We start from the raw sequence: 14592 nt of genomic DNA, 5'->3' as shown, positions 1-14592 counted from the left end.
GCTTAATTAGTAAGTCATTTCACCCTCTGGACTTCAATACCCTGAAAATAATACTAATGATACCTTATAGGGTTGTCATGAGGACAGAAGAAGACCATCCATGGCTCATAGTCTGTGCTCTGAAAGGTGCAAACCATGTTCTGGTGTAGGCACTGACCACTGTGTACATAAAGCTCCTACTTACCAGTTGACTTCATTTTTTCTTTGTCAATCACCAGGAAATACTCAAAAATTCCACCCATTGATCCAGATGTTATGTAATGGGTGCCATAGTCATTGATGAACTTGGCATACATGCCATAATTGTACTGCTCCGGAAGCTCCATTATTGACTGCATCATTCCTTCATCTAGCATAATATTGTCCCTCCTCATCTTAAAATGAGCAGTCTGCACCTTTGTGAAAATTCTGATGAAGGCATATTTCTGCCAACAGCAACAACAGCCAGAGAATGAGGGAAAAGAACAAAGAGAGTATACATTTTACCATGCGAAATAATGCAAAAGGTCTGCATTTGGTAGCTATGAAATATATATATATTTACATATAAATGCATTAGCATAAATATATATTTAATGGAGTATTAGTATATTTTACAAGCACATATTAGATACCATGACTTCATCTCTGTCCCCACTGCTCTGTCCAGGTCAAGTTCTTAACAACGTTTACCTGGGCTACTTACTACAATGTGCTTGGCTGTGCTCTTCACCCCTATTCTGCCTCTGGTCCATTCTCATCTCCACTTATCTCCCTTCCCTAATTAAAGCATTGTGTTATGCAACCTCCTACACAAGTATTAGGTATCCAATAAAAATTATGCTTAGAAATATTTTCAATAACATGGTGAAAAGCCAAGATTATTTATTTGTTTAACTTATTGAACAAGTATTTAAAAGTGCCTATACTCACATGTGATATGCTAGGTGCAATGGACATAATCTTGACTGAGCTAGTCCCCTATTCTCATGTAACTTACATTCTAGTTAGTGATAACCTTGTACTGTTAATTAATAAAGAAGCAGGAAACTTATATAATAATAATAATAATAATAATAAAAAGAAGAAGCCACCAGGACCAGGGTATTTTTGAATTGGTTTAAAAGGAAAAGGGTCATGTATGGGCTCTATTTTCAGGTAATGTAAACCTTGATCCAAAGTGATAGTAAGAGACTGAGGAGGTCACTTGCTTTGAGAAAAGTCTGCATTAATATGTGACAACCAGATAATAGAATACTCCTTTCTGATCCATCGCTAATTTGTGGCAAAGCTCCAGAGTATAATTAATACTTGCTAAGTTCATTTTTATAACTATTTTCACAATTTTAAATAAATTTTTGAGCCCCGACAAAATCCACACCTCTGACATCAAAGTCATTGAAACATTCTTCCAAATTTCTAACCAATTCAGTAAATATTTCTCTGGCTGCTGATTACCTCTCCATCCTCATCACTCCCTACTTTTCCTCTCTACCATGTGTTTCAGCCAGCTGAAGTACTTTCAATCCCAAAGTTGCGAGGCATTTTGCCATCTCTAGACCTTTGTACCTGCTGTTTCTCAAGCATAGAACACCCTGCTGTTAACTTCTGTCACCCTTCATTTGGAGAACTTGAACTAGGCTTTAAATCTCAGTCTAGGTAGATGTTTTTTTCTTTAAGGAAGCATTGCCTGGCCCCTCAGGATAAGAGACAGTTAGTAGTGAATGTTTGATGAATAAACAAAAACCTTATTTAGCATGCCAGCTCTCTGATCTCTTTGGAAAAGTAAGGCTTGCTTTAGAATTCTTCCCAGTCTAATTTAGAGGGCCTGGCTGTTTCTCTTTAAGACAATACCAGTCTAGGTATTTCCCTGTATACTCCAGGTAACCCGGAAAAATGGTGGGTAAAGTGATAAAAGTTCTAGTCTCATCATTTGATTTATTCACTTTGTAATGATTCTGTGTGCAAAAGTGTAATAAGAAAAATAAACATGATTACCACTAATCAGACATTTCCAATTACACAAGCAAATGAAAGTTCAATTACTACTGTACTTTTTAATACAATTAAGGTAATATGTGTTCAGTATAGATTATGGAATACTGTGCAACACAGGCATTATATTTTAATACCTTCTCGTTGTACTTGTTTAACTGATTCAAGAACGAAGAGGCATATGATCCAGATACACCTACATCCACTGTTACCGGAACGCGTGAGAGGCCCACACCAACGGTCAACCCACCTGACAGAGACAGGTCGTTTTTTAGTTTAGTTAAAAGTTCATTTGTATCCTCATAAGACTCTGAGGAGAAACTAGTGTCTGCCAGGGCCTGTAAAGAAACAAATGGATGTTAGGTTTGTGCGTGTAGATTTATATTCCAATTCATACTTAATATTTAAATCTTTGCTTTGTAAAAATCTACAGAGGCTCAAGTTATTATAAATAAGTCTTTTAAAAGGCTAATTGGGGCATCAGAGTAATACTAAGATACAGAAATTAAGCAGTATTTAGTTACTGTTCAGTGGTACTGCTAAAATATTTACGTAAACACACACACACACACACACACACACAATTTTGGTAAAATGCTATATTGTTCTGAGCATGGATTTCTTTTTAGCTGGATTACTCTTCCTGTAGAGAAGGTTGCTTGGTCCTGCAATGGAGAGGTACAGAAAGCCATGTCTGGGCATGGACCAGGGAGGAAAGGGGCAAAGGAAGATGTGCAAATGATGATAATTCTGCCCACAAATGTTCAGTTATTTCATTCCAGGCACTCAGTAAGGTTGCACTTCTCTGCCAACCTGAACTGAGGCATGGTCTTGTGCCTTGCTTGAGCCAAGGAAGCAAGGGTTAAGAGCCCATGAGTAGTTCACTGTGCATGGGATTTTCCTTTCCACCTCTGGATGGACAAGTAGGATAAGTTGGGCACTGTTGCTTCAAAGCACTGAGATTTCAGAATCCTTTGTTGCCACAGCACAGCCTCGTCTGTCTTGCCTGATGCATAGGCCCTAAGTTCCAGGGGTGTCCAACCATTTGGCATCTCTGGGCCACACTGGAAGTAGAAGAGTTGTTTTGGGCCCCACACTAAATACATTGCAACACATAATCACACAACACACACACAAAATCTCATAATGTTTTAAGTAAATTTACAATTTTGTGTTGGGCCACATTCATAGCCATCCTGAGCCACATGCAGCCCACAGGCCACAGGTTGAACACCCCTGTATCCTTGAGGTTAAAAAAATAGCATCGTCCATATCTTCCAGCTTGGCTTATCTTTGGCCTGATGGCAGACGTGGAAGTGGTTTGGGAAAGCCAACTTCTTAGGCACAGACTCCATAAGCCTGGCTTTATCCTGTGTCAATATTTTTCTCTTCAGAAACTTGGAAGAGGGGTGAATATGCTTGATAATTGTTTAGAGTCCTAGGATTCTACCATCTTTCTCTATAGATAGAATGTGTATGAGTATATAAATATAATGTATATAATTCATCCTCCCTTCAAAATGACACATACCCAGGCTTAGTTTAAGTAGGTCTAGGTTTGAATCTTATCTTTGCCACCTACTATAGTACTGCTTTGGGCCTGACACTTTATCCTTCTAAGTCTCTGGGGTTTTAGCGTTTAAATTGGGAAAATGATAACATCTACCCCATTGTGCTGTTATGGGAGAATTTGTGTGGAAGTAAAATAATTGACACGTAGTAACCATCCAATGAGGCTTGCTGTGTGGACATCTCGCCCAGAGGGTGAAAGTTGAGGAAATGAATGGTCAGGAGCAGCCTCTGGAGCTGATTGTGAGCTATGTGCTGCTCCAAGTGGCTAGGACACAAGGAATTTTAGAATTGGAGAGAATATCGGATCATCAGCAGTTTGCAAGCACTTTCCCTGTCCAGCCACCCCCTGCCTTGCCCCCCACTTTACAACAGGAAACTGGGCCCGGGAAGGGGAAACAGGCTGCTCAAGATCTTACATACATTTGTCCCTCGGTATCTGTGGGGGATGGTTCCAGGACACCCATGGATACCAAAGTCCACAGCTGCTCAAGTCCCTTGTATAATGGCAGAGTATTTGCATGTAAACTACACACATCCAACCTCCTGTATATTTTAAGTCATCTCTAGATGACTTATAATACCTAAAACAACTTAAATGCTACATAAATAGTTTTATACTGTATTGTATAGAATAATGACAAGAATAAAAAAGTTTGTACATGTTCTGTACAGATGCAACCATCACAGATAGCTTAACTACATAGTACATGTCAGCAACAATGTAACATTTAAAAAAAATATTTTTGACCCACGTTTGCTTAAATCCATGGATGCAGAACCTGCTAATACAGAGAGCTGTAACTCCTTATATTCTAACTGGTCCACAACTTAAAAATAGGTCTTCTGACTAACAACTCAGAAAATAGGCCCCAAATCTATTTTATCAATTTTAGAGTGGAGCCAAGATCCAGCTGGTGGGTGGTCACACTTACCTTACGTGTCTCTCTAGCCCTGCCCTGCTTCTCAGTGCCCTTTAGCATGGAGCATGTAGTGGGCGAGTGGAGAGGAACCTTCAGCCCCCAATCAGCTCTACAAAAAATGAAACCTTCCGAGCAAGGCATCTCCACCAACAAGCCTCTCCTTTCTGCCCCCAGCCCATTGTAGCCAACGTGTGTCCCTGTTGAGACTTACTTCAAAACGGTACATGAGGAAGTTGTAGGGTTTCCGGAAGTACTTCTCATCATCTCCATAGTAGAGACGCTCACAGGCAGGGTCGTATCGAAGTTCCCTCCACTCCCCATTGTATACCGTCTCACACTGGCCCCCATAATACGTGGCATCATACACGCTCTGAGTTTCTTGCTGGGTCAGGATATTATACCTAAATTGAAAGGGCAGGAAGCTTTTGCAAGAGAACACTGAAAAGGCAAAATAGCATAAGGTATTCTCTGAAAGATGTAGCTGGTAGTCTGAACAGCCGTTTCTCAAATTGTGTTCTGTGGAACCCTCAAAATACCTTCAAGTTCACTTGGGTAACAATGGGGGACCAAGTGAGCCAGGCCTGGGCCCTTAGATTCTCTTTAACCAAAGCACCAGACAGCTCTACTCAGTGTCTAGAACAGTGCTCTCACATAGGACACAGCCCTAAAGACTTTCTGAATAAGTTAAAAGAAAATATTGACAATTATCCAGTGTCCAAGCAAGGAACCAGACAGGCTGGACCCCTTCCCATCTCTGCCACATACAGCTGTATGACACTGGGAAAATCATAGAACCTCTCAGTGCCTCAGTTTAGTCATTTGTAAAAAGCAGTTAATACTACTGCCCTCAGAGAGTTAAACATCAGCTAAAATGTGTACAAGAATCATAATAGTTTTTAACATATATGAAGTACTAAAGAAATGTTGCTGCTACTATTTTCAGAAAAGGGATTTGCTGATTTAAAAAAAGATAGGTTTGAAATATTGGGTGTAAATCATAGTGCTAAGATGAGAATCTAATCCTCCGAGAAGCTGTTGTCTTCAAGGCATCACTGAATGTCGGAAGGTGCACACTTCGAAAGTCAGGGAGGCCCCTGTTTAATTTCCAACTCTGTCACTTACTAGCAATGTGACTTTGGACACATTCTACAATCTTCCTGAAGGTCATTTTTCTCATTTGAAGAACAGACATAAATAAAACTATCTCCCATGGTTTTTATGAAGTCTAAATGAAAGTGTTAAAGTAAAACAGAAGTAACATTGATAGTACATACTAGGCACTCAACAGTTTTACTTTCCCTGGCCCAGTACCTTTCTAGAAATATTTTCCCATGCATCCCTCTCTGGGGTATTTCAAATCTATCTGCTCAAGTTCTATAATATATTTTAGGCCATTCATTTTTTGACATATTAGGGTAACAATAATGTTAAACAGATGAAATACAGTTTTAACTATCTAAAAGAGAAAGTTAACTGAACAAAAACATTCAAAGTTGGTTATGAGTTCCAAGACCTGACAATCAAAGCCTTTTACGTTACATAAAAAATGTTGCCTGTTTCTGTCTCCCAAACTCCTATGTAGCCTTTAAGATCCAATTCAAATGTTGCCTCCTCTGTATGGCCTTCTTTGATTATCTTGGACAGAGGGTTGTCCCTCTTCTGTGGTCCAATGGCATTCATGATTAGCTTGTCATATTTGTCTTTCCCTCTGTAGAAAGTCACAAAGGCAGTGAGATGAGCAGGGTAAAAACTGAATAAAACCTGCTCAATGGGTAAATGAACAATTATAGAGTACTTGGCATATAGTAGAAATTAAATGCAAGCTAACTTCCTTCTTCTCTTTCTTTCTTATTCCCTTTCTTCATGTTAGTGGAAGTGATGTAATAATAGCTCCAATGAATTGAATATATGCTCTACCAGACATTTAGTATACATTAGCTTTCAACCTCATGACAGTTTTGCAAGTGCAGAAATTGAAACTCAGAAAAATTAAGTAATTTTTTGTAATCACAGCTAGATTTTCCCTCATAGAGTTTTTGGGGAACACAAATCCAGGGTTTTTCCCTTTACTTCACCCTGCGGTTTCTATCTTTTCCCTTATTGAACATGTTTCTGTCTGAAGCTTATAAATATAAGCTTTTTAGCAAGCCAAACAGAAATTCAAAGGAATAATAAGCCCTAAGATTGTACCGTAAACTCTAAGCCTACATTGATTTTGGAAATGGGGTTGCAGGAGCACCAGTGAAAAGAAAAAGACATAGTCAAGAAATTCCACTTGTTGAAATATATGCAGAAATATTCACACATGTATACAAAAATATGTGTATGAGGATGTTCATTGCAGTGTTTGTTTAATAGAGGAAATGGGAAATGATCTAATCTTCTTTCAATAGGAAGTAGTTAAATAAGTTATCACATAATTATACTATAGGAGAAGAAGTGACAATTTTTTTTTTTAACAAAGAGCCATATAGTAAATATTTTTGGCCTTGCAGACTGCAGGTCTCTGTTACCACTATTCTGTTCTGCCATTGTAGGGCAAAAGCTGTGCTCCAAAAGCAGACACCAGGCTGAATTTGACCTTTAGGCCATAGTTTGCTGCTACAGAACATTATGTGGCTTAGAAAGAGACAATAAAACATATGGGGAAATCTTTAAAATATATTATGATGTGAGAAAAGCAAGCTATAGACTTTATATGGTATAATTACACTTATGTAAACTATACTTATGTCTAGAATGCACAAAACTTACTATAGGTATATTTTCCAAACAGTGTGTATTCTCAGTGCATTTTTCTATGAGCTAGAAGTGCCTACACCATACTGTTAACAGAGGCGAGCTCTAGGGAGGACAGTGAGAGAGGGTGATTGGGTGGGTGCAGGCCAGGAAGGGTGAAGGAAGACTTTCAGTTGTTACCTCAAATATGAGTGGCTTCTGTAATAATAACTAAAAATTAAAATCTAGGAAAGGCTTCGATTAGTAGAAATATCAGGAAAGGCATTTAAGATCTTGAATAGAAAAACCATCAAAATGGTAGCTGCTAGGAGTGGAGGAGGAGCCATGCAACTGGTTTGAGTGTCTAGTGTGGGCAAAACCCATTCAGGACGTGCACTTGAAGTGCCCCTGGTTGAATCACATGAGATCAGATTGTGGTCTGTGATCTTTTTGCCAATAAGGGGGTTATTATTTTTTTGTCAAACTTTGATTATTTTGTGTTTCTCTGCTCACCCCACAGTCATTTTCAAAATCTACAGTAACCACATTTTGTTGGTGTCAGGGGCTCAATTACCCTAACATTCATATGTTGAAATCCTGACCACCCCACCCCCATCCCTCAGAATTTGACTGCATTTTGGTGGTAGAGTCTTTGCGGACTTGTTAAAATGAGGCCAGTAGGGAGGGCAGTAATCTAATAAAAGGCAGAAAATTGGACCCAGACACATACAGAGGTAAGACCATGTGGACACGCAGAGAGAATGCGGTTATCTCCAAACCAGAGAGAGAGGCCTCAAACAAAACAACCCTGCTGACACCTGATCACAGAATTTTAGCCTCCAAACCTGGGAGAAAATTAATTTCTGTTGCTTAAGCCACCCAGTGTGTGGTACTTCATGGCAGCCTGAGCAAACTAATACTATTAGCCTGAAAGAAAATGGAATTTTATAGTCTTTTCATGAGTGTGTGCCTACATGCACTTATAGGAGTCTATCCTGTCTGGTAGGTGGGCTGTGATATTAGGGCAATTAGGCCCTAATGAATGAGAGCTGCATTTCACAGCACCCTCCCCTGACCCTGAGTGGGCTGCAACGTGGTCGGTCACTTTGTGATGATTACTACATTTCCCTGTTTCCACATCTGTAAAGATCCAGTTGGTCATGTTGATTTGTTCCAATTCAGCCAATATTCAGTGAGAGGTTATTACGGAAAAAGCTCTGACATTGGGGCTCAGGTGATTAAAAAAAAGTTTATGTTTAAGTTAAGGGACATGATCCAAGACAAATACAAAGTGTCAGTGAACTAACTGTGAATACTGTGAGTGTCACTAGGAGCTGGGTGCTGGAGATGATGAGAGTTATTATCAGAGGCAGGAAATTGTAACAGATGTCCCAGTCCTGCTGGATAAGTTCTCGAAGGGTAGGACACACAAAGGATTCTGGGAGCAATAGGAGAGGACTAAGCCAGAAGAGTATGTGGAGGAGTGTTGCCTGGGTGTCTTTGTTAGCTCAGGCTGTATAAAATACCATAGAATGGATGACTAAAAGAATAAACATTTGTTTTCTCACAGTTTAGAAGGCTGGAAGTCCAAGATTAAAGTGCTGTAAGGATTGATCCATGGCAAGGCCACTTCCTGGGTTGAGATGGCCACCTCCTCAGTATTTTCATGGGGCCTCTTCTCTGCATGTTGTGAGAGCAATCTCTAGGGTCTCTTTCTCTAATAAAGACATGAGTCCTATTGGATTATGGCCCTGCCCTATGGCCTCACTTAGCCTGAATGACCTCTCCTAGAAACAGTATCTCCAAATACAATCAGAGGTTAGGGCTTCGTGATATGAATTTTAGGGGGACAAAAATCAGTTTGCAACACTAGGTAAGGAATTAGGCAGGTTAGAAACATGGGGAAGGAAATTTCAGAAGAAGTTAAATTTATTAAGTCCCAGAACAAAAGAGTGATGCATTCAAGGAACTATACCTGAGCAGAATGCATATGATAAAGTTAGAATCAACAGACGAAGACACTGCCGGGAGGTATGAGTAACCACTGGTAAAGTAGAGAGTCAAGTCCTTCTTGTATCACCCTAAACCCATTTTCTTTGCACTGTGTCATCCTATTAGCCCTGGTTATACCAGCAACTGCAGTCCAAAGCAGAATGTGAACAGGGCTACTGTGAAGTGCATTCAGGTCAGAAAAGAGCTATCCTCTTGAGATATCAGGGAAACGTTCACGGAAGGTGTGGCTTTTTAGGTGGGCCTTGGCAATGGAATTGGGGTGAGAGGAGTGAGTGGCAGAATGAGCAAGGGAGAAAGGAAAGGAGGAATCTCAAGTAGATATAGAGGGGAAAATGGAAAACAAGTGTGTCCTGTAGGCAGGACTTGGCAAGCCCCCTGTTATGGACTGAATGTTTGTGCCCCCCGCCCCCCCCAAATTTCATGTTAAAGTCCTAATCCCTACTGTGATGGGATTAGGAGGTGGGGCCTTCAGAGGTGCTTCGATCATGAAGGTGTAGCTCTCATGAATGGTATTAGTGTCCTTATAAAGACGACCCTCCAGAGCTCCCTAGTCCCTTCCAATATGTGAGGATACAAGACTTGAAAGAGGGCCCTCACCTGACCATGCTGACACTCTGATTTTAGACTTCCATCCTCCAGGACAGTGAGAAATACATACATTTCTGTTGTGGGTAAGCCACCTGGGGTGTGGTATTTTGTTTTAGCCTTCTTGATGAAGACACCACCTTGGATAGACAGTGACAGCTGCCTCATAGGAAGTACTCCATAGGATCCTCCAAAAAGACCCTCTTCTGTCTCCAAAACTGATTTTCATGATTGGAGAAAAATCATTCCATGCCCCAAAATGACCAGAAGGCAGCAACTCACCCAAGAGCTGCCCTCTCAGACCCTGGAATTGGGTCATACAAGCTGCAGTCGTTTTCAGGGACCCTGACATCATCACAGTTGTCCTCATCAGAGCCATCAGAGCAGTCCCGGTCTCCGTTACACACGAGGTGGCGTTTCAGGCAGCGACCTGAGAGAGGAGAGGCTGTGGACGCTTCTAGAGCCTCCTGGGCTCCTCCCTCTCCCCCATGACCCACATCCACAGTCGCCAAGTCTGTTGCACTTCTGAGTTGCTCCTCAGCCCTCCAACCTATTTCGTTCTTTTTCTAGCCTCCCTGCCTCTGCCCTCCTTACAGCCTCATTGTCTCCCACCTGCAGTCTCCCAGCTCAGGCCCTGACCCAGGCTCCCTTCTAAAATCTAGCCTCCACATTACAGCCCCAGTGATCTTTCTAAAATGAAAGTCTGGTGCTGTCATCCCCATGGTCTGTATCCTCCAGGGGCTCCCCATTCCTCTTCCAAGTGCTGTAGTCTGGCCCCTGGTTACCGACCTGGCCCATCCCCTACCTCTCTTCCCAAAGGCCTGGCCTGCAATTATTCCAGACTGATGGCAAATCTCTAAATCCCTGTGCTTTTGTACAGTGTTTTTCCTAGAAACTCTTTTTCATTTTCTAAGTCTCAGTTCAAGTATCATTTTGAAGTCTTCTCTGACTCTCCAAAGCAGATTCATGTACCCCCTGCTAAAGAGTCCCACTGGACCTTGTACTAATGCCCATCCACTCTTTACCCCACAATATTTTCATCGGCTCCTTTTAGGTCTCCCTCCCAAGGAGACTGGGAGTACCTTGAGGTCAGGCACATTATCTTTTTTATCTCTGTATCACTAGCAGGTAGCATACTGCCTGTCATGTAATATGTGCCCAATCAATATTTAGTCAATAAAAGGATGAATGAGTGAATTATATCTTTTCTAAATAAACAGATTTCACTACAAACTTATAACGAAATTACTTGGGCTGTTGTTTTGGCTTAAAATGCAGATTTCTGGGCCCCATCTTAAACCTGCAGAATGACAATTTCTAGGGGAAAGGCTCAGGAGTCTGCCTTTTAACAAGCTCCCCAGGAAAGTGTTTTGCATGTTAAGCTTGACAAGCACATCTGTTATCCTACTGGAATGCTACTCACCTGTCTCCTTACACTGGAAATCTTGTCCACACTGTGCTTGAGTTACACAAGCTGTGGCTCTGTGACAGCTCGTCTCACCCCAGACATCACCACTGCAGATGGTTTCCCCAAACTTGTTTGGCTGCAGCAGGCTCCGGTATCGGTACTAAATCAGATTTTGAACCAGACACATTCATTGTCTATCAATCAACCAAGAGTGGTGCAGGCAGGTCTCAGCTCAACATAAGGAATAACTGTCTAATAATTGAAAGCTGCCAAAAAGGCTGTCGTTTAAAAAAGAAATCAGTGTTCACAAGAAGTGATGTTCAACCAGAGGTGGCACAATCACCAGCTGGAATATTGAATGAGGACTTCAAGCACAAATGAAAGGCTTGAACAAGGTATATTTAGGGTCTTTCTATTTGCTAGAAAGACCCTCCTTCCCTTCCTTCACCCAGTTAGTTCCTACTCATCTTTCAAGATTTGTAGTGCAGCTCATCTGAAAGCCTTTCCTAACTAAGTAACATATTCCACAGTTCCCTGTGCATTCCTCTCTTGCTAGATCCTGTCATATAAAGTTGTGATTGATTGTTCACTTGTTTGTTTACCTTTCTCACTAGTTTAGGAACAATTTGCATATGGAAATAGGGGTAGAGAAAGGAAGGGCCATGTCTTATGTGGCTTTGTACACTTGACAATTTGATCTGTAGTCATGTACACAGGAGGCACTTTTAGAAGATGTTTGTTGCTTTTACTTTGCATTTCTTTGTATTTCTTCTGGTCATGCCGTCTTCTTTCCTTGAGACATAGCTCATATGGTTAAGTGGGGATGACATCATCCCCTCAGTCATAGGGATATCTGGATATGACCCAGGCAGGATAACTTGAGCACCATATCTGTCAAGTTGCAACAACTGACTCAGGGATTGGTTCATGGCTCAACTGTAGGGCCATCAGGGTCCTCTCAGCACATTTTCTTTCAGAACTATTGGAAAAGGCCATTTCTTTTTAGTGAAGTTAGTGGGAACTGCTGATATCAATTGGTCATCTTGCCTACAGTGTAGAAAGAGCCCACTGAAGAGATAGACACAGAGAGCTCTGAAGACATCATCTGAGGCCCTGGGTCCAGCTTTGACTGCATATGAATAAATGCTTATTGAAAGATGGATGGAAAAAATAAAAATGCACACCAATCTTGGAGCTCTGTGGATCCATGATACTGTAGAAGGAGAAAGATGAACATTAGGATAACTGGAGATATTTAGTTTCCATCCTTGCCTTCAAGAAGCCTAGAGTCTAGTTAAGGGGATACTTATATATAACATACATATATATATATATATATATAACATATATAACATATTGTTATACATAACATATATATAACATATATAACATATTGTTATATATAACATATATGTTATATATAACATATATATTTTATATATATAACAATACAAAACAGGCCATATGGAGAGCTCCATGCAAAATGTTCAATAAGGCAATATGGAGCCCCATATTTTCTGCCACTTCTGACCTTAAATCAACTATTCAGGCCTCTCCTTCAAGAATGTTGGTAGGTAGGAAAGCAATGATTTGAGAGGCAAGAGATGTGGGTTCCTGACCTGAATCTATTTCTTGCTTGCTGTGTGAAGTGCTTGATACGCTGTGCCTCAGTTTCCAAACCTGTAAAATGAGATGGTTGACCTAGTTGACCTCACTAATAACAATTACCAAATATTCTTTTACTGTGTCCTACATTTGAAAGAGCCTGAATGTGAGAATTCGACCGACTTGTGTTCAGATCCCAGATTCACTTACTGAGTGACCCTGAGCAAGTCACTTACCTTCTCTGAGCTCCTGGTTTTTAACATGTAAAATGGATGTAATTGACATCCCCTCAAAGGGGTTTTGTGAGAACTAAGTGAGAGAATGTATGAGGAAGCACCCAGCCCTGGGCCTGGCATATCACTGGTGCTCAGTAAACAGAAGTGGTTTCCACATCACCATCTTTATCAATGCAGTCTTTTCCCAATGATTCGGCAGGTGACTGTGCAGCAGACAGCTTCCCCATCTCTTTCCTCTTGCCAACGTCTGCTTACTTAACTACTCATTAACAAAGAGGCAGAGGCAGCAAAAAGAGACAAAGATCACACCTGCCCGTTTGCCTTCTTGGCTTTTCAGTTAACGACAACAGTAAGAGATCAGTAAACTCTGTGGAAGAGATTATAATGAGTAATCGATTTGGAAATATGAGGATATTTTCTTTTGCTACCTGCATCTTGCCCCACAATACAGTACATAAAAGAGTGCTTAGCAAACCAACATAGAGCCAATTCTCTTTTGGACTCTTTAAAATGTTCACCACAGTTTTCAAACTTGCATTTACCAACATGATGAAAATGGTGCCGGTAGCGACCACGTATTGAGTGCTCGTTATTGGCCAAACACTTCACATTCTTTATGTCATTTAATCCTTACAAGTTTGGGGGGTTATGTACTATTATGAATCCCATTTTTAACTGGGTTGGAATTGCAGTTCTACCATTTACTACTTATGTGTTACTGGGTAAATTGCTTAACATCTCTGACCCTCAGTTTTCTCATCTATAAAATGAGAGAGATCTGAGAGTGTTGTGGAGATTAGTGACAATCCAGTAAAGAAATTAGCATTTTCCCTGGTTGCTGGCATCCAGTCCACAATCATAGTTATCGGCATCCTCATCATTGTCATAGCCAACTCTTGGGCTACTCCTGAAGGATTTATGGCTGAGTGGGAATTGGATTAGGTGACCACTAATATCATTTTTATTCTCCATACAGTTCAGGGAGAGGCTATGGAATGAAGTGGTCAGACACGTGGGCATTTTAGAATCACACTGATCGAGTTTTAAATCTAAGCTCTGCCACTTTCTTAATGGGGGACACAAGCAAAGGGCATGATGATATCTATCACATACAGCTGGCTGTGAAAGTCAAATAAGACAATTTATTTAAAGCATTAGCACAGTGTCTGGTATGTAAAAATGATTTCATAAATAGTGACTGTCAATGCCATTGTTATCCTTCCTGTGGTTCCTTACTGGGAATAATGGTGCCAACATGAGGTTTGTTCCCACTGGCTTCCTATTTTCTAGGTTGTTATCAAATAATGAAGACATTGTGTTGCAGAAAGGTTGGTGCAGACATTCCCTGAGGGACTTCGTGCTGTAGCCTGTGGTTTGTGTCATTAAGATGTAATTTCCTTTTTTTAGCTGGTAGATAATGTTTCTTTCCAGAAATGCACATCTTTGTGTGATTTTGAGAGGAAGAAATATATTAACAAAAAGAAACTAGAGTGTCTTTTACTTAAGTAACAGGATTTAATTATTTTAAGAATTACTTAAAGTCATTCAATTCTGATTTAAT

At 40.6% G+C, this 14592-nt stretch overlaps 1 protein-coding gene across 2 annotated transcripts in view; it reads right to left on the bottom strand.

The window, feature by feature from the left end:
* C8A (complement C8 alpha chain) overlaps nucleotides 1–14592 on the bottom strand; it is a 55355-nt gene that overhangs the window by 29176 nt on the left and 11587 nt on the right. For both annotated transcript variants that reach the window (XM_054573759.1, XM_054573751.1), the window contains exons 3-7: nucleotides 11206–11350; nucleotides 10065–10212; nucleotides 4678–4867; nucleotides 2112–2312; nucleotides 185–425 (exon numbers count right to left, since the gene is read on the bottom strand). In XM_054573759.1, coding sequence (XP_054429734.1) covers nucleotides 185–425; nucleotides 2112–2312; nucleotides 4678–4867; nucleotides 10065–10212; nucleotides 11206–11350 — 925 coding nt within the window. The remainder of the gene's footprint in view (nucleotides 1–184; nucleotides 426–2111; nucleotides 2313–4677; nucleotides 4868–10064; nucleotides 10213–11205; nucleotides 11351–14592) is intronic.

The sequence above is a fragment of the Pteronotus mesoamericanus genome, unplaced genomic scaffold (genome assembly GCF_021234165.1).
Source record: "Pteronotus mesoamericanus isolate MK-2021 breed Mesoamerican mustached bat unplaced genomic scaffold, CSHL_Meso_final contig_105, whole genome shotgun sequence".
NCBI lineage: Eukaryota > Metazoa > Chordata > Mammalia > Chiroptera > Mormoopidae > Pteronotus > Pteronotus mesoamericanus.
Note: the sequence above shows the minus strand (reverse complement) of the source record. Positions and strands in the feature narration are given on the sequence as shown.